General features: G+C 39.7%; 3 protein-coding genes across 27 annotated transcripts in view; all 3 read right to left on the bottom strand.

Annotated features, from left to right (window-relative positions):
- Positions 1-160: 160 nt before the first annotated feature.
- Positions 161-11467, bottom strand: LOC110538270 (3-phosphoinositide-dependent protein kinase 1-like). Of its 24 annotated transcripts, none has more exons than XM_090193341.1 (15): positions 8791-9311; positions 8623-8681; positions 6065-6256; positions 5871-5913; positions 5536-5673; positions 5293-5437; positions 4003-4091; positions 3539-3614; positions 3263-3331; positions 2736-2832; positions 2450-2623; positions 2057-2286; positions 1705-1762; positions 1309-1461; positions 161-1210 (listed from the first exon to the last, which is right to left on the bottom strand). In XM_090193341.1, the coding sequence occupies exons 3-15, from the start codon at positions 6152-6154 to the stop codon at positions 1097-1099; spliced, it is 1476 nt and encodes a 491-aa protein (XP_090049467.1). In that variant the 5' UTR covers positions 6155-6256; positions 8623-8681; positions 8791-9311; the 3' UTR covers positions 161-1096. The 24 variants fall into 24 exon arrangements, with proteins under 24 accessions (XP_090049467.1, XP_090049469.1, XP_090049463.1 ...); XM_090193343.1 differs by having other exon boundaries at positions 8627-8681; positions 8791-9208; XM_090193337.1 differs by having other exon boundaries at positions 3994-4091; positions 8791-9005.
- A 99-nt stretch (positions 11468-11566) lies between these two features.
- Positions 11567-14730, bottom strand: LOC110538269 (interleukin-21 receptor-like). The gene is made up of 9 exons (XM_021624984.3): positions 14624-14730; positions 14427-14514; positions 14176-14308; positions 13819-14003; positions 13553-13701; positions 13291-13462; positions 12995-13088; positions 12800-12881; positions 11567-12694 (listed from the first exon to the last, which is right to left on the bottom strand). The coding sequence occupies exons 1-9, from the start codon at positions 14687-14689 to the stop codon at positions 12224-12226; spliced, it is 1440 nt and encodes a 479-aa protein (XP_021480659.2). The 5' UTR covers positions 14690-14730; the 3' UTR covers positions 11567-12223.
- Positions 14731-15747: 1017 nt separating this feature from the next.
- LOC110538267 (interleukin-21 receptor) overlaps positions 15748-26953 on the bottom strand; it is a 38955-nt gene continuing 27749 nt past the window's right edge. For both annotated transcript variants that reach the window (XM_090193335.1, XM_021624983.3), the window contains exons 8-9: positions 26216-26309; positions 15748-16866 (exon numbers count right to left, since the gene is read on the bottom strand). In XM_090193335.1, the coding sequence (XP_090049461.1) occupies positions 16171-16866; positions 26216-26309 (790 nt within the window). In that variant the 3' untranslated portion in view covers positions 15748-16170. The remainder of the gene's footprint in view (positions 16867-26215; positions 26310-26953) is intronic.

The raw sequence follows: 26953 nt of genomic DNA, 5'->3' as shown, positions 1-26953 counted from the left end.
GTGGCTACTGAAGCTAGTGATGACCCATCCCCCCACTCCCTGCATCCTTCTCATAAGAATATTTTTTTGCAGTTGGGACTCCATGACTTCAAAAAAGGTTTGGTCCCAAAATGATGATACTGAGCTTTCACCCAAGCTAAGTATAAATAAACACAGGACGTTTGTCAAAATCCCACATGCGTTTATTACCAAGCCACCTTATATATACGCCGCATTCTTTCAATTAACAATTTGAAACTTGCACACAAAAAAATAGGCCCACATCTATTTATGTAAAAATAACAATGTCACCATCTATAAATAAAATATAGATTACAATGAAAGATAGCAAAATATCATAATTTACCATTATCAACTATTTACATTCAATTGATTTACATTTAAATTATGTAAACATGGAGCCAGGTCATTAATCCAAATTATTACCATATTTGAACTGTTTGGATAGCATGAGGATTAATCAGCAAAGGATAAAACAAATACAAAATAAAACAAATACAAAATATACATCTTACACTTTACTTGCATCCCACTTTGTACATCACAGCAATGGTCGGTAGAATAGACTAACAAAATATCTGTCTAACATTTACAATCAACTTCTCACAGAAATGAGAACAGTCAAAAACAGGCTTCAACATCCTCCTTTGCAATTTGGATGAACTGTTCAACCAACATCCAAGTCAACTCCTAATTTCTAAAGCAGCACCAGCCCATGTGGTTTGACCAAAGTTTATTCTCTGCTATAGAAGACAAATAGCTTAGGAAAGGCCACCATGTCAGACATGAGACCATCCAAGCCTAAGAAATCATCAGTTAGAATAGTTGTAATAGCCATTCTACTTTCTTAAATAATAGGTCCATTCTATACCAGAATGGCTTTAGATCCAGCTGAATGTATCAAATTCTGCATTACAATGGAATATGCCCTGAACCTGCTGCCCTACAAGAAATTAAATGTGTGGAGTAATAGGGAATTCGACTTGTAAGCTACATTACAGCTAGGTGTTTTCCATCATTTATGAATTAACGCCTTCATTTTCTGTCTCCTGTCATTACAGGGTAAGACCTGTCTTCAAAAGATAGTGTACCCAACCTACATGCACGAGTTAAAATGCTTGTTATAGATTTTTTGCCACACTTCTTGAATTTTGTTGCACCATTTGTCAGCATTCCCACACGGGTCCATCAGATAGTATGTTCTGTTAGGCTGCAAAGAGGAGGATAGGTCACTGTTACTGATAGTTTTATAAAGTGAGTTTTGTTAGCTAAGGGTGAGCTATTAATTCCAAAATACTAATTAATTACTGTATGGACAAAGAAGGTCTTGAAGTTCTTGGCCTCTGGGCGCAGTGCGGGGGACCAGGGGATCTCTCCTTTCAAAACCTTGTTAACTGGGTCCACATAGTAAAGGTGTGGTCCCTCAGTCAACAATAGCTGGCGCCGACGTGCAAACAGCCCCTTTAAAAGCAGAGAGCGATTCTCAGACATAAAAAAGAAATATCTTGCCTGTAGGTAAAGTCAGTAAGTATGGTTCAAGATGCCCCAAATTGATTCCTGGCAGCAATTGCAAACAACTGCCAGAGGAGGGAAGTATGTTGCTTTAGGGTTGGAAGAGTACAGTATCAAGACATTCACTCCTCCCCTTCAAACTGAAAAATAGAACATTACTGTAAAGTAATTCAGGATTACATAAATCCTTACCTTCCTTTTGTCCACTGGTCCCATCTTGAGGATCAAATTATTCTCCACAAACTGATTCCTTAATAGATCAAAAAAAGTGAATTCCCAAAATCTTTCTTGATACAGTTCACACAGTATATCATATTATTGTTGGCATTGTATTGTCTTTAGGTAAAGTGCTTCATGTTTACAAGATATCACAGGTAGAATTGTGTAAATATTGTAAGTAAACATAGGAATCCCAACATACGAGCATGAGATCATCAACTACAGTATGTGTCAATATTATGGTGAGATAATATTGACAGTTAGTCTTCTGACACTCTTTCCACAAAAACATGTTTTGCTCACGAGAACATCGCTGCAGACCTACCAGGGGTTTCTGCTTGTCTGCTTCTCAAGCAGTAGCCGCTTCACCTCAGTGGAAAACTGCAGATCCAGCTCAAAAGAGTTGTTGTCCAGGTCATGAATGTACTGCTCGATGTTGCTGTTGGGCCTTTGTGCAGGGTTGGGGATGGGACTGGGGTTTGCCACAAACAGTGGTTGAAAGGAGCGGGAATGGACAACCTGCATGTTGCTGAACTGGCTGAGGAGGTCATCATACTGTGGATGGAACATCATCATGATCAGGGTGTTTTCAGTACAGATTACAATACAAGGACATGCTAATTTGACATATTGGGGAAACAATATGTCAACAAGGATGTGTGTTAACCTTTAATTATTATATGATTATATAATTATATGTCAAGAGGGAAAAACCTACGTTTCCATAATAGTCCTCATCATCCTCAGCCATGGCTGGCAGGTAGGGGGTGAGTTTGGGGGGTGTCTGTAGGTGAAGGTTCTCCCATGTGACAGCCTTAAAGAAAAAATGGGCTCTGAGAGGGTTGTACCCACCCATCTCCTCACAACCTAATCGGTTGGAGGGATCCAAGCACTACCACAAAAATAAAGCAATGCTTAGTTAATAATGACACTCATTGGGTCATAGTATGGAACTGAGGAACAACATCCGAATGTATTTGAATAATTCCTATGATTAGACTCACTAGAAGATGTTCCACTAGATCCTTCGCATTAGGAAAGAATTTATCAGGGAATTCATACTCCAGTTTAATAATCTTCTGGAATTTCAGGTAGTCATTCCTGGTGAGCAAATAATACAATCAACCACATGGACAGACAGAAGATCATATGAGAGTGCAAGGCACATGTTAGAACTTGTGTCATATTGATGTCTTCTTTGGGGCTTGATTGCCTGGAAGTGGAAGACGCATACAGTATACACAACTGTCACTGTACTTGAGGTAAATGTGTTGGTTTGTAGTTGAACCATGAAGCTGCTGCCATGTGAGAGAGTGACTGGGGTTTCTTCAAGCCTCCAGGCACTCAATACACAAACAAGTCATAAACACCACAGCCATAACTTCCTGTTATTTCACACAGTGTTTTTAGATTGCGATAACAAATAGACTACATCGTTTACCAAATCAAAGTGCGCTTCTGCAAAGCCCCTGACAATGACGCTTCTCAAATATTCAAAAAGGAAAATAATAATGTACGATACGCAACTTACCCAGCTCTAAATGGAGGTAATCCTGCTACCAACTGGTAGATGATACAGCCTAAACCCCAAAGGTCAGAGCTAAAACACATCAGAAAACATGACCGATTCAGTTAACTTTTTTCAGTTTTGGGTTTTATCATAGTGATGTAAAAATTGCCAGAAATACACAAGTCTTGTTCCCAGCTGCATAAAGCATGGCAAGCGAGGCTAGAAGTGATACACTAACAGATGACTTTTGAATATTGGATTCAAATCAGGGTACTGAATGAATTCAAGTCAAACTACCTTTTGCAGGCAGATTTCTGAGTCAGTAGTTCTGGAGAAACATACTCAGCTGTTCCAACAAAGGAGTTTGCTCTGTCTGCAAAAGAAAACAATCATATGAATTAGATGTATGGACAAATTATTCACATGACACATTTGGTACCGTCACTGAAGATGTCTTGAGTCAATTGTGCTTAAAATGACATTATTGACTCATACCTATTACATTTATATTCTGAGCACCGTATAACTAGCAATTTGCTATAATTTGCTTCCATATCTATGAAGTCCACATAGAGACCCTTGTGCATGTGCCTATAAATAACAAAAACACTTTTCTGTTAGCCTTTAGAGAGGTATAGATAGATAAGTTAACCACAATACGATAAGGGGTAAACAAACCAATGTACCGTACTTAGTCTATCAACAAACTGGAGGAAAATTACACAAAGACAAAGCAATATGTGTTAAATTACTTTGTGTACCATCTGATGAGAGTTGTTTTGCAGTTCCAAAGTCTGTTATTTGAATGTGCATGTCCTCATTCAGTAAAATATTCTCTGGTTTGAGGTCCCTGTAAAGAAAAAGCCACACCATTTAAAACCTTAAAATAAAATTCATATCATGACATTTTAACAAACCTAACGCAGTGGTAAATCTAAGCACTGGCGATAGCACTATAGGTTCAGGGGTGTGTCAGAAATATTTTTGCCATTTTCACAGCCGGAATTATGACTACAATAGCTGGCAGTGGCGCAAAAGGGCTGGGTTTTGATGAATGAACGAACAAGTTGTAGGTGTGAAGAGGGCTTGGCCACTCACCGGCCAATCAATGCGTTCCATGGTTTAATACTGCATGTGTTTGTCTCAAGTTCTGTTTGTTATTGACAGTCTTTGCATTGTCATCACTTCCAATTCGGCTGGAGGCACAGAATATTATTTCGTCCTGGTCCATTTTGGATTGATACTAAAGTTTATTAAATAGCATAGGCTACAGTAACGAGTTTGCTCAATAGCCTATGTTTGGAGAGTTGGAAGTCAACATTGTTGTAATTGGCTTTTCAATGAGCCTTATATGTCTTTATGTGTCAAACTTTTCCTAAAAAAATAAAAAGTACTAGGTAAATTGTATTGTATGTGTGAGGCACATCCTCAATAAGCGAAATATAGCTTAGGCCTACAGTTGATACTGCATTATAGGACTGAATAATTTAAATATGTTTGGAGGAGTGCGTCTTTGGTAACCAGATGAGAGGCGCTCTTTGGAGCTGGGGATCAATACTTGGAACAAGTGAAATTAAGTATGCAGGTAGGCATATGTGTGTATGTTTTAGGATGTGCAGTATATTTTCAATTCAAGTGTCTTTACCCATAGCATTTGCACGTCTATACAAAATACTAGGCTCCTGTCGATTGTATCGTTACCTATGGGCTCGGCAGATTTTCAAAAATGTTTATATAGTATGCAAGTATGTGTATTCTGAATAATGAAAAAGCAGAGGGCAAAAACCTCCAAAATGTTTACTCAGCGCAAGCGAGATGATATTAGACAGGCAAATTGACGAACCTGGCATTAGGTCTGGAAAATGCCAGTGTGCCAGTTTTTACATGACAAAATTGCAAACTAACGTGCGTTTGACACTTGCACCTCCTTAGCGGCAGCCGGAAATAGAGCCCACAATTTCTAATCAAGGAACATTATAAAAATTCCATAAAAAATGATTCAAAGATACAAAAATATCAAACTTAATAATACATTGTGAAATTGGTCTTACCTGTGAATTATGCCTTTAGAATGCAAATACTGTAATGCACATACTATTTCAGCAGAGTAGAATCTAGTGCACGTCTCATCGAAGGAGCCTATTTTGCGAATGTATTTCAGTAATTCCCCATTTCTTGCATAGCTTATGCCAAAATCTAACAGGAGGCCGTTAAGGATAATGGTACTAAGATCACAAAATGGATGAGACCAGAAGTCTTAAAGTAGCCCATGTTATGATTATTTCAAAGGATACACAACCTTTTCACATCTTGAAATGTGAAGTAGAGCTTGACGATAAATGGATGGTCTAAGCTTGACATGATATCCCTCTCTCGCGTCACGCAATGTGCCTTGTTCTCCTTCCGGATGTGCATCTTCTCCAGAATCTTCACTGAAACACAATTCAAACCGATATGCTTCACTCTGTGTTTATGACTGAATCAAATTCCAGTTTCCTCACTTCAAAGAGCATTATTGTTCAGCACAAATGCATTGAAGTTATAAGCAGAATCCAGGACAGTCACTTGAACGCCACTTGAGGATCATCAGCCTCATGCAACAAGAGAAAACATATTTGTAGTGTCTTACTAGCATATTCCTTCCCTGTGGCCTGTTCTCTTGCCAGCACAACCTGAAACAAGTTTGCAATCAACAAAGATTTGTTTTTTAACAATCCAACCCTTTACCAACAATAGAAAATAAAAAGTAATTCATATATCTGAAACTGAATCTGTAAATCCCCCACACAAAATACAACACCATAGAAAATTATGAGGACTTACTGTTGAATAGGAGCCTTCTCCTAGAATTCGACCAAATTTGAAGTCCTCTGGCTGCTTTACAAGCTTTTGGGAGGCTTGAGGGCCCTCCATTCTTAGATGGAGGAACAAACTGGAGTCCAGGTGATTCTTACCATAGAAGGAGGAGGGGAGGAACACAGGATGATGCTGGACAGAATAGGAACGGCATCATACCTTAAAGGATGTGCAGAGACAGAAAAACAAGTCACATAATAAAAAAAGGAAGCTACACCACACTTCCCTCCCCTCTCTCTCACACACACACACACACACACACAAGAAAACCACCATACAGCGAGTAACCCACAGCTGATAAACTAGCGTGCTGCTTCCGCACAGGGAGGGTTCTTGTTTATGTTTTTTTTTCACATATGACTACAGGTGTTGTTCCAATTCCTTATAAATACCATTTCATTATTCAAGTAAGACTCCAAGAGAGAAAGGGTCTTTACTATCTGAGATATCTACTGCAGCCCTCATCCTCCACATACAACACATTCTGTTAAAGGTCCCCAAAGCACACATCCCTGAGTCGCTCCCCTTTTCAGTTCGCTGCAGCTAGCAACTGGAACGAGCTGCAACAAACACTAAAACTGGACCGTTTTATCTCCATCTCTTCATTCAAAGCCCTAGTCATGGACACTCTTACTGACAGATGTGGCTGCTTTGCGTGATGTATTGTTGGCTCTACCTTCTTCCCCTTTGTGCTGTTGTCTGTGCCCAAGAGTGTTTGTACTCTGTTTTGTGCTGCTACCATATTGTGCTGCTGCCATGTTATGTTGCTACCACATTGTTGTCATGTTCTGTTGCTACCATGCTGTGTTGTCATGTGTTGCTGCCATGCTTTTTTAACATTTTATATTTAACCTTTATTTAACTAGGCAAGTCAGTTAAGAACAAATTCTTATTTGCAATGACGGCCAACACGGCCACACCCAAACAACGCTGGGCCAATTGTGCACCACCCTATGGGCCTCCCAATCACAGCAAGTTGTGATACAGCCTGGAATCGAACCAGGGTGTCTGTAGTGACGCCTCAAGCACTACCTTAGACAGTACCTTAGACCGCTGCGCCACTTGAGAGCCCGGTTATTTGTGGAAATAACACATATGGAATCATGTAGTAACCAAAATAAGTGTTAAACAAATAAAAATATATTTTAGATTCTTCAAAGTAGCCACCCTTTGCCTTGATGACAGCTTTGCACACACTTTACATTCTCTCAACCAGCTTCATGAGGTAGTCACCTGGAATGCATTTCAATTAACAGGTGTGGCTTGTTAAAAGTTAATTTGTGGAATTTCTTTCCTTCATGGTCGAATTGCTGCAAAAGAAAACTACTGAAGGACATCAATAAGAAAAAGAGACTTGCTTGGTCCAAGAAACACAAGCAATAGACATTAAACCAGTGGAAATCTGTCCTTTGGTCTGATGAGTCCAAATTTGAGTTTTTTGGCTCCAACTGCAGTGTCTTTGTGAGATGCAGAGTAGGTGAATGGATGACCTCCGCATGTGTGGTTCCCATTGCGGAGCATGGAGGAGGAGGTGTGATGGTGCTTTGCTGGTGACACTGTCAGTGATTTATTTAGAATTCAATGTACACTTAACCAGCATGGCTACCACAGCATTCTGCAGCGATATGCCATCCCATCTGGTTTGCGCTTAGTGGGACTATCATTTGTTTTTAAACAGGACAATGACCCAACACACCTACAGGATTTGTAAGGGCTATTTGACCAAGAAGGAGAGTGATGGAGTGCTGCATCAGATGACCTGGCCTCCACAATCATCCGACGTCAACCAAAATGAGATGGTGAGGGATGAGTTGGACCACAGAGTGAATGAAAAGCAGAAAACAAGTGCTCAGCATATGTGGGGACTCCTTCAAGATTGTTGGAAAAGTATTCAAGGTGAAGCTGGTTGAAAGAACGCCAAGCATGTGCAAAGCTGTCATCAAGGAAAAGGGTGGCTTCTTTGAAGAATCTCAAATATTATATTTATATACACTTTTTTTGGTTACTACATGATTCCTTATGTTATTTCATAGTTTTGATATCTTCACTATTATTCTACAATGTAGAAAATAGTAAACATAAAGAAAAACCCTTGAAAGAGTAGGTGTGTCCAAACTTTTGACTGGTACTGTATATTTGAATAAAACATAATCATTTCAATGTTTGGGCTTCTTGCGGTACATTTTTAGTCTACAAATGATCACATAACAATAATACATTACTGAAAATAAACTCTTTAATCCCACCCCTCAGCCACGCTCAGCCCATCCCACCTATCACCATAGACCACTCTCGTTTGGTTTCCATGTGCCATATATTTTTCAATTGTGCTGTGATATTTTACATACATTTTGTACCTTTCTAATCATATAGTATCCACAGATTGTGAGCCAAAGGTGAAAACCTTTCCTACGAGTATTATTATATTATTTATTGACTGGACTGACTGGATAAATCAACTGACTGGATAAATCAATCAATAGTGCGCCAGTTTTAACATGACGAAATTGCAAATGAACACTTACTAACATGCTTTTGACACTTGCAACTCCTTAGCACCAGCTGAAAATAGAGCCCACTATTTCTAAACAAGGAACATAAAACTTCAATTAAAAGTTATTCAAAGATCAAAAAATATCAAAGAAATTAATGTTCATGTCAAACTTCATAATACATAGTGAAATTGGTCTTACCTGTGAATTATACCTTTAGAATGCAAATACTGTAATGCACATACTATTTCAGCAGAGTAGAATCTAGTGCACAAATGTTTTGTACTTATTTTCCGGACCCCTGACCATCCACTCAAGAAAAAAACAGAAACAGCCTGTGACTGAATCTAGTTGATAATCCCTGATGTAGGGTACTTTCCACTCCAGACACCTGCCACGGAAGGCAGTGCTCCAACAACACCATGACAAAACTATAAACCACAGAAACCAGAAGGGTATGTCCCTTTGCACATAGAAATGTACAATTTAGAAGAAAACAGCTCTTACAGTAAAAACAAAAAAGCTAATAATTAACTGGGACAATCAAAGCCATCTGTCCTAGAGACAGGAAATCATAGCCTAGTCTAACCTCCAAAGCAGTGAACAAGCCAATAAAAGTAAATGACCTGTGTTCTTGGAAACTTAAATAACTCGTCATAAATCTGTATTTTTAAACAACATTATTTTATGAACAGATTAAGATCATTGTGGTTTCCTGTTGTGACACGTCTTGCCTTGGTGAGAAAGAGAGCTTCCTTAAATGTTTGTGTTCAAGCTTATCCATAATAGAGCCCCACAGTGGAGGTGTCGTAATACCCATAAACCTAGCGGTCAAACAGGGAAATGGTTAGAATAGTTTTTCTACCATTCATTTTCCCATAAGGGATTTTAGAAAAACTTAAAATAAGGGCTGTGTTTCGTGTAGGCTTACCCCGGCGTGATGTTTTGATAACCATGTAAATTTCTCTCGGACAAGGTGACTTTTATCAATATATACACTACCGTTCACTTAGAAATGTCCTTGTTTTTGAAAATTGTCCATTAAAATAACATCAAATTGATCAGAAATACAGTGTAGACATAGCTAATAATGTATTGTAGTTAATCGACTATTGTAGCTGGAAATGGCAGATTTTTTATGGAATATCTACATAGGCCCATTATATTCGGCTCTATTTACTCTCAGATTCAAAAAGGCTAATTAGCAGCAAAGTAGACATGCAAAACTACAAAACCATGAAAGGTCCTACACGCCATCTCTAGCTGACACCTTTGCTAACAGGCCAATTTAAAACTTGCACAAGACAGTTCACAGAATTGTCCATTAAAGAAATGTAGCCAATTTATGAATTACTACATTTAATTAACATTAGATAGGTAATCCAGAGATTCTTAACTTCGCCTCGATTCGGCAGTCTCGTCCAGATCATCATGGCATTTGTAGTTCTTTATGATAGCCACATTAGCAGCTAATTAGCATTTCCAAAAACATTTTTTTTGGGGGGGGGGGGGGGGGGGGGAATTAATCCAGCCAAATATATTGATAAAAGTCACCTTGTCATAGACCTAGAGAGATCGAACCGGTTATTAAAACATCACACCAGGGTAAGCCTACATGAAACAAAGCCCTTATTTTAAGTGGTTCTAAAATTCCCTATGAATGGTGGAAAAACAATTGAAACCATTTCCCTGTTTGACCGCTAGGTTTTATGGGTATGATGACTATGGTACTCTATGGCCCTATAATATTACAGCTCTCAGGAGGACTGTAGCCTTCTGTTTGTGTGTGGGTAATCGGTCTCCATCAGGGAACTAGATTCAGAGAGAGAGATAATTACAAACAATTTGCAGACTAAAAATTGACTGCAAGAAGCCCAAACAGATATATTTGACTAAAACATAATAATTTCAAACCTTGCTGACATTTATATATGATCAAATACAGTATATCTCACTATTATGCATGGGAATACTTTGGAACAGATTTCCTAAATTAAAATAACTTGGACCTGATTTACTTTTGTTTGAAAGGTCTTTTATGTCTAACATAAAAAGGGAGGGGCAAATAAAATCAAATGCGGGCCAAATTCGGCCAGGGGTCCGCCAGTTCTGGAACCCTGGCCTACATCCTCTGCCATGAGGTCTGACCTTTATGGCACAGGTCGGTGGTAATACCGTAGCAGATAACCAAAACCAACATCATTGCTATGTTAAATGAACAATCCTTCTAGATGTAACATTACAGTAATGTTAAGAGATGGCTGCAGAAGTATAGGCCTAGCCAGATTTAGCCGGCTAAACTCAACGATTTACGATCTATTTGAGCTCCGAATAGCGTTAGCGTGGCAGACTGCAGCTCTGACGTCACATAAAATCACGTTTTTTTGTTTTTTTTTAACTGCGGATTTCAGCACCCAAAGAATAGTCCGTCATTTGTAAATGCGGACTATTCTTTGGGTGCTGAAATACGTAATATTTAAAAACAAAAAGTTTAGTCGGCTAGTGCTGCCACAGTTTGAAAAGTGTTGGTCAGTCAATACATTTCTCAAATTTGAGAAGACATCTGCACACAAGGATGTGCTAAGGTAGCAATATAGCTGACGTTAGCCAGTACCAGTGCTAGCTGTTGACTGTTAGACCCAACACCGAACATGAAAGTGAATCTTACCCGCACACTCTAAACTGCCTAGTTAACGTTAGTAGTTTAAGGTCACTATTGCCTGACTTTCACCATTCCCACAATCAACTGACAGTTAATGCAACACAGGCAGATACTCACTATCTGGCCAGTGATTGCTTGCTGACATGGATGGAAGTCCTAAAGCAAGCTAACTACATACAGGGTTCATTTCCCGAAACATGACGTCATATCACAACAAAACATTTTACTCTCGTTCATTTGTAGCACGCGCACATGTTTTGAAATTGCACCAAGAATGAAAGATGAAGCAAGTTGAAGACCATTGGTTGGCTATACATATATATTGTTGCAATTGTCTTTACTGATAACTATAGCTACTCATCTACTTTTTTGCGAAATAGAAAACGATACATATAAACCATACCAATGTATTATTGTATTTACAATAGCGAACAAGTATGTAATACAAGACAAATTAAAGGACATAGTAATTACAGGATTATCAAACTACTTTCAAAATATTATATAGAGCTCAAATTGTCATCCAAGAAACTGCACCTCGCCAATTTCTCCTCTAAGTGTTGAGTCGCAGCATCCTCTGGTGGTTAACTCACATACTGAAGGATCAATGGCTCTAGTGCCATCAGTGCAGACACATTATGAAATGAACTGGTCCAAAGTAGCTATTTAAGCTATCACACAATTGATACAGTAATAAAAAAAGTACAATATTTCAAACGGACAAAACACATTTCGTTACAGTATAGTATACACAATTCTACTTCAGAATTACAAAAAATAAACTGCAAATGATCATAAGTCAACATTATGTAATTTAGGAAATTGTAAAGACTATGACACCCCTTGCTCAGTACATTATCAAAACCCAAGAAGTAGGCCGTCTGTGTCCTATTGGCATATGATGTAACATTTGGTAACTTCACTCAGTGGCACAGGTTTCCTCCTTACCTGGTCCCTCTATGCAATAACTATTCAAGGGACCTCTTTGGACACACCAGTGGGGATAAAACCTTTAGAGGTTTCGTGTAGGATACAGTAATCAGTACAGATGCATTCTGGCTCACTAGATACAGGACTATTAGGCAAGCTGCTCTCAGGGCTGAGTGTTAAGTCCTCGCATCCAGAGTCCCCCTCACAGGCGACCGAAGGGTTCTGAGAGAAAGAGGTGCCCTTCCCTCCAAACTGGAGCTCTAGGAGAGAGCAGGGCAACTGGGTGTAAGGAATGTCCCCTGGACCATTTCCATTTGGACTGTGACTGCAGACCCAGTCCATCACTGAGGGACCAACATAGGGAGTGTGAACTTGTGCTAGGGGATATGGTGTTGTAGCTGAACAGTCCTGGTCCTCTACTATAGGTTTGGCCTCAATAATCAAAGTATCGATGGTCATGAGCTCTTCTGTTTTGTATGTTTGTCTCAGATTGCACTCTGACTCAAGCCAGTCCTATAGAGAAAAAATGATTAAGATATAAACTGTATCCCAGGGACCATTTTGAAGGTGTTATGAGGACCACTTTGGGAAAATAATAAATTAATTAGTAGACTTTACCTGGAAATGTTTGTTATCTTTGTAGAGAGGTTTGAAAAAAGGGGCTGGGCTTGGCACATCATAGAAAGCTTTTATCTTCATTCTATGACACAAATGATTGCAAATGATTTGTGTTTGTTTGCTTCCAAATCAGTCTCACTCTCTCATGACACAATTTTTAAGTATTTGTATGGGTTTCTGAAGAAGACCAGTTACCTTGTCGTGGGGTTGTAAAATACAAACAACAGAACTCCAGCAATCACACAAACTGGAAATACAAACTTGCTGAGGACAAGGACTATAGTTGGTTCTGGCGAAGGAGAAAATTAGTACATGCATCAATGGCTGTGTTTAGACAAGCAGCCCAATTCTGATATTTTTATCACTAATTGGTCTGTCTAAACACAGCCTAAATGGTTTGCCATAGCATATTTTGGGACAATAACAAAGAGGCGATAGGTAAGAGTGGTATATGATTGAACTAGTTTGTCTCCAAAGCAGATCTCTCTCACCTTCCTTTGCATCAGTCCTCAATTGCACCAATGCACTCCACGGACTCCACTGTCCTTTATATCCAGAGGACTTATATAGCCCGGATCTCACTTTCAGAACATATGTGGTATCTGGCTCAAGTCTAGATGCATCAATTAAAATAGATTTGTTTTGAGGGGACACACAAAACCCCTGAGAAAAAAATCCAGGAAACAATTTAGCAAACAACCCTTGACTTTAACAATTGAAGCATGAATTTTTATTAAGATGCTCTTTATTTACCTCGCTCTTATTGCCATGGTATTTGTAGAAGAAGAGTTGGTAAGGGAACTCTGTTATATATGGATGGTGTTCATATCCACTTTGCCAAGTGCATCTGTAACCCTTTGAAGTCCACTGGACAGCGAGATGACTTGGAGCTGTTGGTTGAACTGATGACAGAGAGTTAGTCTTTACACATATTTGTCAGCTATATTTTGCACAATCATAATTATTTCATGCCATATTTCATGAATTGCAAATCAATATAATCTTCACAGGGAACTTACTATTTTTGAATGGTTCAAAGCCTGTCAAGTTTGATTGGCAGTCAATGTTATAACAAAGCTGTACATTGAAACAGTCCATTTCATTAAATGAAGAGCCGTGGTACGTTACATTCTTATCAAAATCGGCCACAAATGTGCAACCATAACTGTCCCCCATCTTCACCAGTGTACATTTGAATGTAATCCTGCGGAAAAATGTTAATAATTTGTGTGATTCAAATGATATTAGAAATAATTTATCCTCTGCATATTTTTTTCCCATTTAATGTTGTCTATTCATCTCTCCACTTCAGGTAATGGACAGAACAAAGAGATTTATAACATAAGAATCCATCATCAGCACACAATAAGGCTCACCCGACTCCACCAGACCAGGTCAAATTCAACCAGTAGTGGGTATTGTTGACACCTGCAGGCTCATCAGTGATGCTCAAAGTACAGGTAATTGTAAACCAATAATCAGATACACAGGTGAGTCGATCTGTCATTTCTGTGAAGAAACATACCCTTTTATCACAACCCATGTCGCCTATGTTATGATCTTTTACTCCTGGACATGAATCTGAACATGAACAAAAAGAACAGTACAATGGACTATTGTACAGTACCTCCAGAAGAGCAGCACACTGATAGTTGGATGATGTTCCAAACTGCACAAAGTGCCAGTAGAAGCTTCATCTTAGCATGAGTGTAGGGCTAAACCAGGAAAAACATGCATAAGTCATGTATAATGTGCAAATTGTGCATTTTATCGTAATGTGGAAAGTACACAATGGAAAACATTTCAGAGAAAGGTCCATACTACCTTGTGCATGGGTCTTGTGGATAGGGCATCTCTCAGAGAGAATGAATGAGTGAAGTCAAGCATCATAATGCTATAACACCACGATGAGAGGAAGTCAGGTCCTGTCATCATATGAAAGCTGTTCACTTCTCCACGCCTTCTTCAATGCCTCTCTGTGACAGAGTTGATTGCTATCTAATTGTTCAAATTAACCCATCGTAATATTTTTTATGAACATATCTCTAAGATTTTCTATTTCACATTACACACTTGTAATTTAAAAAAAGGTGATATGTTGGTGTACAAGTCATATTTAAGCATCATGAATATAATGAACTAAGCTATAGTTTATTATAATATTCCTGAAATTCATATAAAATATGTTTTATCATACTCTTCAGTGCAATCAAACCAATCTGTTTCACATTTTTCAAAGATTTTTAACGGAAACTAGACAGTGGTTTAACTCATTGTGATAACAGTGCAACGGCAATATCTAGATTATAGAATTTGATACCTAGTGGAGAGTCAATTTATCAGATGTAGCCTACCGCTGCAAGCTTTTAGTTCAGTCACAAGTAGCTATAATTTCTTATCAGCAAATGAGAATGGTAAAGAGAAATGACAGAACTGCATTAAAGCAGACCTAAATCTGTGTTCTGATGCATTTATGCATCGTACAGAAAAAGGAGACTAATATCTGAATGCTGGAATGCTCCCATAACTTAATAATATTGTTTTGACCCCTATGGGACATTATCATGCATATGAGAACATTTTTTTACTTTAAATGGGCAATCATTAGTTGAAACAATAACAAAGTGGCCACCAGCCTCTGTTTTGGTAATACCTGAGGGATGAGCCTGGAGACATGTAACCACTCATAAATTCATAGACAGCGCTATTGATGCAAGGAATGACCATCCAATATATCAACATTTTAAGCATATTTTGAGGCTGTACCGTTTTTGTTTCCACTTTACAAACACTTTACTGTTTACAAACATTGGAGTAAAACAAGCTTATATTTTGTCTTCTGATTGGGTATGACAGTTGAATTATGCTCAGGAGGCATTTAAAGTTATATTCTTCAAAAATAAATTAGTTTATATAATTAATTTATAAGTCAAAAAATGGGATGTAGCAACTGTGGATTATCCCTTTAATGATTTAACAAGTGATTGAAAATGAATGCAAACTCAACTGGATCCATTATCACAAACATAAGAAACATTAGGTGACAAACATGATATAAAAACAATACCCTTTCCACATGGAAAATGCATGAGAAGCCGTAAAAAATGATTAATTTACAAAATCTAGGTATGGGAAGGCCAAAATGAGTAATCTACATCTATTTACATAATGCAACATGACAACTATTGTCAAACAATATTATTGTATTACTACGACAAACAATTTTTATTTTGGGAAGAAATCATTCCTACTCCACTTAAAAAAAAAAAAATACATGATGACAATATGAACAATATATCTATGCCAGGGAAAGTAAGGAATTTTACAAATATGCTGAAACACTGTCAGTGACACAGGAGATGAGGGAGAACTCACATCGTCCTGTTCTGTCCTGAGTTGGTTGTGTCCTCTTGCATAGTGTTACCCGTCACCCACTGTTTGACATATTCAGAAGGGGAACTGCCTACCCCACTCAGTAAAGCAGAGTCTATCTGCTTCTCAGACTCAAAGTTAGTGTTCACAGGACTGCTACAGTCAGACTCAACAAAGACTCCACTGTCAATGGTGTCCACACTGTCCAGATCCAGCACCATAGGAGGGTAGCCGTCCTCTGAGTCCAATGAAATCTGCTCTGGTTGATAGTTGCAGGCCTGTAGCTGGAACTGCCACTTCATAGCAGGCAGGCCCGTTGATGCCCGTCTTCCACTCTGCCCAGATAACCCTCCTTCCTCTTCTGCCCCAGCACCAAGAGGGCCCTCCGCCTCAGTGTCGATACCTCCTCTGCTGCCTCCAGTATATTGGGAGAAGCTTTCCCCACCTTGGCTGCACTTGTATGTCACACAAGAATTCCCTGACAAAGCTCCTTCCTCCCCAGACACCATCACAGTATTGATGGAGACGTGTCCAGCAGAGTGACAGGTGCCCTGGTCCCCACTGCTGCTGTCTTCCTCCACACTCAGCCTGGACAGCCCAAGGATGTCTAGCTGCTTCTCAGTCATCCTCTGTGTAGGTGGGTTTTTCTCCAAGGGATCCAGCTCACTGAAGATGAAGACAGGTCCAACCCATTTCTGCAAAATATAATGAAAAGATGGATGATTAAGGAGCAATAGGTACACTTGAGGTGAAAGGTAGGCCCGCCCAGTGCGCGTTGCAAGCGCCATGCTCCACCAACTGAGCTACACTTGAATGCAAAAGGTTGAATAAGAGCTTTTCACTGTTATTGGTAGCAGGTCATGGTAACCTCAGTCGTCAATATGAAGATCGATCACAGAAAGAATTACCTTTTATTTTTTAACATTTAGAAATGTTTATGAAACTGGTGGCAGTTATTTTGCACAACTATGAACCCTTCTAGAACAAGATGTTTCCCACAGATATGCATGGACAAGCTTTTTCACCAGAATACCTTATCTGGGTGAAGAGCAATTCAGCAGAATTTAATCACCGTTTTTCATCTGAAAAGACAGCAGTAAGTGGCCATACTGCACCACTAACAGCTGTCAGAGAGCTAAAGAGAGAGGGCATTTAAAAACATCTACCTGACTGTGCTTATCATATATTGACAAAATGCTTTCTTTTAAAAAAAATAATATAATTTGCTGTGAGGTTATTTTTATACTATATGATCAGGGACTTTATGTGCGTTCATCACTGACATTGAGCTTATGCTATAAGACAGCATAGTTAGTACAGCTATGTCATGCTCCTCAACTATAACCAAACCCTGTGGACATTCTCATGACTATGAACTTCTCAAAGAACATCTGTACAGTTCAGAGAAATGTATACTGCTTAGTAAAAGGGCAACATAGAGTAAGTACATCCTTTCTAAAAATTGATTAGTTTAGGTTTACATTAGGTTGAGCAGGAATACGATCTAATGTGTCTCATTGTGTGGTAGAGAAGTGAAGACACCAATCTACAGTTCTTGTAGTGCGTGCAAGATCAGTGTCTTATCTCTGTGGGCTGCTACAAGAGGATGTTTTCACAGGTTCCAGTAACTCTGGTTTATCTTTCATTAGCTTTTTCCTGCCTACCAAATATTCTGAAATGATGTGACTGTCATGGACATGGCCATAATTACATATTGAGGACTCCGAAGCAAATTCAGGGGGTAGCCCCAAATGGGACTCAAACCCAGGTCCAGCGACTGTCAAGCCAACACCTTAGCTAATACACCAAGAGGTCCAAACCTCTTGATGAGGTCGCTAGGTGTTGGGTTACCAATTACCTTTAGGAGAGTGTGTCTCCACGCATCTCAATACCAAATTCCTCACGTGTACACTGCTTTCTGATGGCCGCCCTTGCTCCATCCCACTTCTGACACCAATGTACCAAATTTGGGGGTGTAGCCCCAACGGGGACTCGAACATAGGTCCAGCGACTGTCAAGTCAACACCTTAACTGTTACCATTTGGGCTCCCGAGTGGTGCAGTGGTCTATGGCACTGCATCTCAGTGCTAAAGGCGTCACTACAGACTCTGGTTAGATTTCAGGCTGTATCACACCCAGCTGTGATTGGGAGTCCCATAGGGCAGTGCACAATTGGCCCAGTGTCGGTCCAAACCTTTTGGCTAGGTTTTGGGTTAAGGTTGCTACAATATAGTTTGTACACAATAAAGAAACTAAATTATGAGTCTAAATATATCTAAATATTGCTCCCAGCGTTGATCAAAGCTCAATTGATAGAGAATGGCGATTGCAACACCAGGGTTATGGGTTCGATACCCACGGGGGACCAGTACGGAGGAGAAAAACAAGTATGAAATTGTATTCACTCACTACTGTAAATCGCTCTGGATAAGAGCGTCTGCTAAATGACAGAATTGAAGACGATTGTATTCTCTTTGCCAACGAATAGTGAATAGTTGTCAGTTCGTTATGTTCACCTTCGTCCACTGGATATTCCTTTTTAGTAGCACATGCACCACTCTCTTAACTCCACCCTCTCGCGAACAGGCTGGGGCCGTGAAACGAGCTACCCAAGCTCGGAGTCGGCTCAGTTGAGTAGGCAAAAATGGAGATGCTGCTCTGCTTCTGACAGTGTTTGCGAGATGCCGGACAAAAGGCGATTTTGAAACCGTCCCGCGACTCCTGCCGTGTCTACAGACATCCCCCCAAATAAACAAAAATAGACAGTCAGGCAGGTGGCTAGCTGTTGGTAGAGACTTCTATTGCAGTAACTTTGAAGGGTCCATGCTATTCGGAATCCTTGGGACGTCCCTAACGCATTATAGCTTAAATGTAAAATAGTTACGGTAAGGATTAGGTAAGGTTTTGGTAGGGGTGGGGGTTAGGGTGGAGAGCACTAACCAACGTTGAAGTGCTCTGGCTAGTATTATTTAGTCAGATAGAAGGATGAAGTAAGAAGCAAACGTTAAACGGAGCATACCTCAGCAGGAGCAACATACAGGCTACTAGGTTATCATAATAACTTTGCTTTACAGAGAGTTTGCTACTGAGACATTGTTGTGGTGATCGAGGCTGAGGCAGGCTGCAATGCATGCAGGAGGAAGCAGAGGAGAGAGAGGAAGCTAGCAGAGAGAGGTTAGTACAGTGGTTCAGTGGGGGTCTCTGCCCCATATTTGTACTAGTCTTATCAAACAAGGTAGGAACTTAAGAAGAAGATATGTTTCAATATGATCATCTCGACATGGCGTACCTTAAAATGCAATTGAAATGCAAACAATACAGTTATAAAAATGGAATACTTTTCCGTTTATATCAGTGAATTACCCACTTTTATGTACCACTACATCACTGATATTAATACAGAATCACAAGAAATATTCTAATAATGAATGTGAATGTGATAATATGATTATCTGTGTGCAGTGGTGGAAAAACTACCCAATTGTAATACTCGAGTAAAAGTAAAGATACCTTAATAGCAAATGACTCAACTAAAAAGGTGAAAGTCACCCAGTAAAATACTACTTGAATAAAAGTCTAAAATTATTTGGTTTTAAATATACTTAAGTATCAAAAATACATGTCATTTCTCAAATAAGTATCAAAAGTAAAAGTATAAATAATTAAACATTCCTTATTTTACACAAACTAGAAGGTACAATTTTCTAATTTTTAAATGTATTTTTGGATAGTCAGAGGTACACTCCAACATTTAGACATAATTTACAAATGAAGCATGTGTGTTTAGTGAGTCCACCAGATCAGAGGCAGCGGGGATGACCAGGGATGTTCTCTTGATAAGTGCGTGAATTGGACCATTTTCCTGCCCTGCTAAGCTTACAAAATGTAACTTTTGGGTGTCAGGGAAAAGTACTTTTGGGTGTCAGGGAAAACTTTTAAAAGTATATTGTCTTTCAGAATGTAGTGGAGTGAAAATAAGTTGTCAAAAATATAAATAGTAAAGTACAGATACCCCAAAAGCAACTTAAGTAGTACTTTAAACTATTTGTACTTGAGTACTTTACACCACTGTCTGTGTGTTCCAGTTGGATATCTACTTATGCGGAGCTTGATTCGTAATGCCTAGGAATACAAAAGTGAACACTATCCACTGAGTGTACAAAACATTTGGAACACCTGCTCTTTCCATGATAGACTGACCAGGTGAAAGCTATGATCCCTTATTGATGTAACCTGTTGAATCCACTTCAACCAATGAAGGTGAAAGAGAGGAGACAGGTTAAAGAAGCCTCGTGACAATTGAGACTTGGATTGTGTATGTGTGCCATTCAGAGAGTGAATGGGCAAGACAAAATATTTAAGTGCGGGGTATGGTAGTAGGTGCCAGGCGCACTGGTTTGAGTATGTCAAGAACTGCAACGCTGCTGGGTTTTTCACGGTCAACAGTTTCCCGTGTGTATCAAGAATGGTCCACCACTCAATGGACATCCAGCCAATATGACACAAGTCTGTGTAGCATTGGATCGCATTTGACACCTTGTAGTCCCGACAAATTGAGGCTGTTCTGGGGACAAAAGGGGGTGCAACTCAATATTAGGATGGTGTTCCAAATGTTTTACAAACTCAGTGTTTGCAATTTGAGGAAAGCGATATCTACAGTATGTAAAGAGTTGATGATTTAATGATTGTACAAATGACTGAACAATCGCTGATGCTACGTGTCAGTGAGAATCATGTCTCATATTTTCCCCCTTTCAGGGGTATAACATTACAACTGTATTGCTAATAGGCTATCTGTTTGTAGATCGATTGAGGTGAATGAACCTACAGCAGCCAAGGTGATAATGGCCGGGGTCATTTTTGCTTTATTTTTGCTATTCTCCGAATAGCATTTGAAAGTTTTTTATTTGTATAGAAATGCAGTAAATAAGCTTTACTTCAAAAAACATATATCTGACCCCACTTTAACTCAAACCTAGTTACGACCCTGGTCATGGACACATCTTGGAGTCTTTTTCTGAGATTTTTCTCAAGATAATTTCAAAGGACAGCTTGCAAGATTGTGGTTGAGCTCCTGGTGTTCTGCCAGACTCTCTGCAACCACAGAGGAAGTAAAATATTTCAGCGCTCTTTACAAATACTTGCATTTTCACAATTTTATGTGTAAAGATTATTTACATCTACCCATAAATTATTTATCATCATCTATTTGTTTTGTGTGTGTGTGTGTGTGTGTGTGTGTGTGTGCAATAGTTATACTCTGGATGATATGAAAAGGGATCTTTTGGACTGATGTCAGAACAAGTCCACATTGTGCCCCACCAAAGCCCAGCCCAGTACAAATTGATAATGGCATTCTGAATAGGCACTTGTTTTGACACCATTGGTTGTTCACTGACTTCAGACAGAGAATCTATGTCTCTCTCTACAATTCTTTCAATGTTGGCCAATCTCAAAATATTTTATTTTTATGCAATGCTTTCATTTTCCCATGGACATCACTTCCCCCTACTGGATGTTGATGTAACTGTAGTTGAGAAACCAGCGGGGGCCTCATTTATCAAAGGTGCATATGCACAAAAAAATACTCGAGTGCGCCACAAGGGAATTGAAATAATGGTCGGCTAATAAAAACATAGCCTAATGTTAAAACAGATGAACACATGTGTTATACCACTGTATTATGAGTTGATCTATGAAATTATTAGCGGAATACTTGGGGGATACAGGCCTAGCTTTAACCTAGCCTTAGTTAAACGAGCGGATGCTTGGCGTAATCAGCGGACTTCCCTACTAACGGGCCCTTCGGTACGCTCCATATCGGTGATGGAAGGTGGGGTACACTGGTACTTCAATGGTCTAGGCAAAGTGGGGAAAAGGGCTGAGATAAGCAAGTAAAAAGGATGAGGTATTTTGGCAAAGGAACTGTGGTCCAGGGGTAAGAAATAGGGCTTATATGGCTAGGATACAGGTGCATCCGGACTAAATTGTATCAATATTAGGGTATTGGCATGTGAGTCTTAGGGTAAGGGCATTGGGGTAACAGGGCTGGGTGTGTGGGTAATTGGGTGTAGGGTTAGTGGGTTGAGGTACATAGATATCGGGGCTGAGCAATAGGGGTTAATGTCGGTTCATTTTATTATAGGCATAGCATTGTATGTTTCCAATAAAACATACTTTTCACATACAGTGCCTTCAGAAAGTATTCATACCCTTTGATACAGCCTGAATTAAAAATGTATAAAATATGTTTTACTCACCCATCTACACATAATGCCTCATAATGACAAAGTGAAAACACATTTTCATACATTTTTGATAAGAAAATTATAAATTAAATACATAAATATCTCATTTACACTCCTGAGTCAATACTGTAATCACCACCAAAGGTGCTTCTATCATCAGGGGCCTCATTTATCAACTGTGCATACATGATCAACTGTGTGATTGTAGCTGTGAGTCTTTCTGGGTAAGTCTCTAAGATCTTTCTACACCTGGATTGTGCAACGTCTTCCCATTATTATTTTCAAAATTCTTTAAACTCTCTTAACTGTAAGCAATTAAGGTCACAGTTATGAAAACTTAGGACACTAAAGAGGCCTTTCTACTGACTCTGTAAAACACCAAAAGAAAGATGCCCAGGGTCCCTGCTCATCTGTGTGAATGTGCCTTAGGCATGCTGCAAGGAGGCATGAGGACTGCAGATGTGGCCAGGGCAATAAATTACAATGTCCGTACTGTGAGACGCCTAAGACAGCGCTACAGGGAGACAGGATGGACAGCTGATCGTCCTCGCAGTGGCAGACCACGTGTAATAACAACTGCACAGGATCGGTACATCCGAACATTACACCTGCAGGACAGGTACAGGATGGCAACAAAAACTGCCCGAGTTACACCAGGAACGCACAATCCGTCCATCAGTGCTCAGATTGTAGGCTGAGAGAGGCTAGACTGAGGGCTTGTAGGCCTTTTGTAAGGCAGGTCCTCACCAAACATCACTGGCAACAACGTCACCTATGAGCACAAATCCACCTTCGCTGGACCAGACAGGACTGGCAAAAAGTGCTTTTCACCGACGAGTCGCTGTTTCGTCTCACCAGGGGTGATGGTTGGATTCACATTTATCGTCAAAGGATTGAATGTTACACCGAGGCCTGTACTCTGGAGCGGGATCGATTTGGAGGTGGAGGGTCCGTCATGGTTTGGTGCGGTGTGTCACAGCATCATCGGACTGAGCTTTTTGTCATCTCAATGCTGTGCGTTACAGGGAAGACATCCTCCTCCCTCACGTGCCTTTCCGCAGGCTCATCCTGGCATGACAATGCCACCAGCCATACTGCTCGTTCTGTGCGTGATTTCTGGCAAAACAGGAATGTTAGTGTTCTGCCATGGCCAGCAAAGAGCCCGGATCTCAATCCCATTGAGCACGTCTGGGATCGTCTGTTGGATCGGAGGGTGAGGGCTAGGGCCATTCCCCCCAGAAATGTCTGGGAACTTGCAGGTGTCTTAGTGGAAGAGTGGGTTAACATCTCACAGCAAAAACTGGCAAATTTGGTGCAGTCCATGAGGAGGAGATGCACTGCAGTACTTAATGCAGCTGGTGGCCACACCAGATACTGACTGTTACTTTTGATTTTGACCCCCCCCCACAAGTTAAGATTACTGCAGTTGACAGTTTAATTATAGTCAGGGGTGAAAGTAAACTGACATGGTCCGGTACAGATTACCAGCAAAATAAATAGTGGCATTATGCCATACCGGTAAAACATGAGCCCATCACAATAATTTAAATGAAGATGGCCAGAAAACTGTAGGCTATTACACCACAGTTTATCGTTGCCGCCTGTCAGTCGCAATAGAAATGAGCTAATTTACTTTGCTCCAAAATACTGTGTGGTTCGATGTGAACAATGACATTTTGCCAAGGCAGAGATGACTGGCCGAGACCGAGACCGAAACACGCGTGGGCAGCAAGACGCATCAGGCTACAAGAGTAGACCTTTTATGACAATCACTTTGTCATTGCACTTTTTGTTGTTTTGTAGCATAACAGATGTCTCTTTCCATTTTCAAATGGCGGGTGCACAGTGCACTGTTTGGATGCTGGGATTATGTTTGTTTGTGGACAAACGTGCGCAAGTAGCCTACTTTTTTGAAGAAATTGGCTACAGATCTTCATGCGAATCAAATAATCCGCATAAAACAAATATGCGCATTGTGAAAACCAGAGATGTTTCCATCAAATTGACTTTTGTTGCATATAAAAGAATGTGCGTGATGGTGTAGTGCACATACAAATAATTTAAAAAGTTTCCATCGCATTTTCAACTCATGGTTTTCTCACTAAATAATTTGCGTGATAATTTTTGTCAGGTAGCGGAGCGGTTAAGAGCGTTGGTTCAAATCCCCTAAATCTACTATTTGAAAAATCGGTCGATGTACCCTTGAACAACGCACTTAACCCTAATTGCTCATGTAAATAACTCTGGATAAGAGTGTCTGCTAAATGCCAAAAATGTAAATATAGTGTGCCCTCTCTGGTATTGATACGTGCGATCGAGCACAGGGGTTCCCAAACGTCTTCACTCAGTGCCCCACCCCATCCAACATTGGGGAACATCCCGCGCACCCTACGTCTATTTTTTTGTGCACAAGCACTGTTCATGACACAAACTGTCATTATTTCCTGAAATTCTACACATTTTGTCATGGGTTGCAGAGAGCATTTAGCAGTTTTAAAGCCATTTTTTTTGTAATTATGTACATTTTGCCATGTCTAATCTGTATGCATGTGATATTTGAGTGACTAGAACATTACTACAAAATACATGGGCTAAAAAACCTAGCAAAAAAAACGTTAGCTGACATGGACTTGTTGATATGGACATTTATAACAAGTTACAAAATAGCTCTCTAAGGTATGCAATGACTGACATTACAAGAGGAAAACTGATGATGCAGTACCCATTTCGAAATGATTCCTTTTGCATTCTACTATTACAGCTTTCAAGAGTAAATTGAAGGCCGGACTGAGTTCCCCCACAGTTGGGATCTACTCACTGCTCTTGCCAGCGCGCTGCGCTGCTGGCCAACACGTATAGCCAACATAATGAGATTATATGGACAAAAGAGCGAGATTATTAAACAATTGCACTTTCACCACCCTGTGAAGTTAATCATAATATATTTAATCTGTAGTTTAATAAACTAAACTGCATGCTTTCCCATCAAGTCATAGTGGGAGGAACGCACAACACGTAATCGCGTGACACCAAGTTTACTTCGAAATGATGGTATCAATATTTGCACATAAAAGCGTATCCAACGACATTTCTCGCATAATTCATTTTACCGACACAAAAATCTCAACTTGTCTAGCATATTTTGTTTCGTCGATATTTGTAAACGTTTACTGTTTCCATCAGGCATGTCATTACATTTTTATCTGACGTACTTTACCCGCGTAAAAACGTTGGATACAAACCTGGTTAATCAGACGAAAACATAATGACTGGTTGTATTCATGCCAAATTAAAGGCAATACATTTTACATTTAAAAATGACATGTTTTTACTATTCACTAAGCATAGTGGATATGACCCCTTCATAAGAGTGTCAATTGTTTTGTAAATAATACATACAAAGGCAAATCTGAAAAGATAAGTGGTTCTGGAATATTTATAAAATACTCATCTAAGGGGAAAATATTTCAATATAACCCTAGCTAACATCTTAGTTTAGATTTCTACCTGTGGTATTTTCCATTGGGGGATGGGGGGTGAACTGCTCTGATGTAATACATAAGCTCAATGTCTACTGAGCATCTACCCACATATGAGTTGAAAGCAAGCCCTTGAAGCCCCTGCAGACTGAGTCATTATAATGCCCCCCTCATATGTGTAGTCGTTGCAGGATTTGATTATGGGAAAGTCCCATTGCTGGCCATGCTGAAGTTCCCCCTATAGGTAACACCTGCTGGAGGGGTTTAGAACAAGTCCCACAGACACAATGAGTTTTTTTTTTGCCTGTATTTTTTACCTTAAAATCCCCTCCATATGTGTGGTAGAGAGGTTTGAAAAAGTCCTCTGGGCTTGGGGAATAGTTCATCAAGTGTAGCCTCTTCAGCCACAATCTGCAGGGAAGAGATGTAGAGGCAAGAGACAAACAGGTTGCTTTCACAAAGGAAATTATATGTGACTGTAATCTATGCGAAAGTGACATAAGCAGAACTATTCAGGTCTTCACAAATACTCTTTTAATTTCTGCGAGGATGGAATTTCTCTCTATGCAGGTGTTATAATGTTTTATAGGGTAAGTGGTGTACTAATAATGTAGAAGCAAACCTAACCACCGCACGATCATGGATTAGGTTTGGTATAATAATAATGTAGAAGCAGCTCTGACTTCCTGTGTCTTCTCACCCCTATATGTACATTGTGTATCTGCAAGTAAAGAGCATCAGCTGTGGTTTCTGTGTATGTGGGAGGTTATGCCAGGAAAGTGTATAGTGTATTCACGCTTTCTATAAAAACACCAAGAGGCTGAACATTTCTAGCCTGGTCACAGATCAATTTGTGCTTTAGCCAACTGTTGTGTTTGTTCAGGGCATCTGACGGAAGTCAGAGAAGTTGGATGTAGCACATATGATGGTGACCAGGCTAGAACATTTCATTTATTGGCAGACCTGAAGAAATTGAGGATACAAGTTGGTGTCTGATCAAAAATGCTTAGCAAACACAAACAGTTACTGTTACCTGAATGATCATAAATAAAGAA

Source organism: Oncorhynchus mykiss, chromosome 12, assembly GCF_057628025.1.
Source record: "Oncorhynchus mykiss isolate SJ-2025 chromosome 12, ASM5762802v1, whole genome shotgun sequence".
NCBI lineage: Eukaryota > Metazoa > Chordata > Actinopteri > Salmoniformes > Salmonidae > Oncorhynchus > Oncorhynchus mykiss.
The sequence above is the reverse complement of the archived record's forward strand: the minus strand, read 5'-3'. Positions and strand labels throughout refer to the sequence as shown.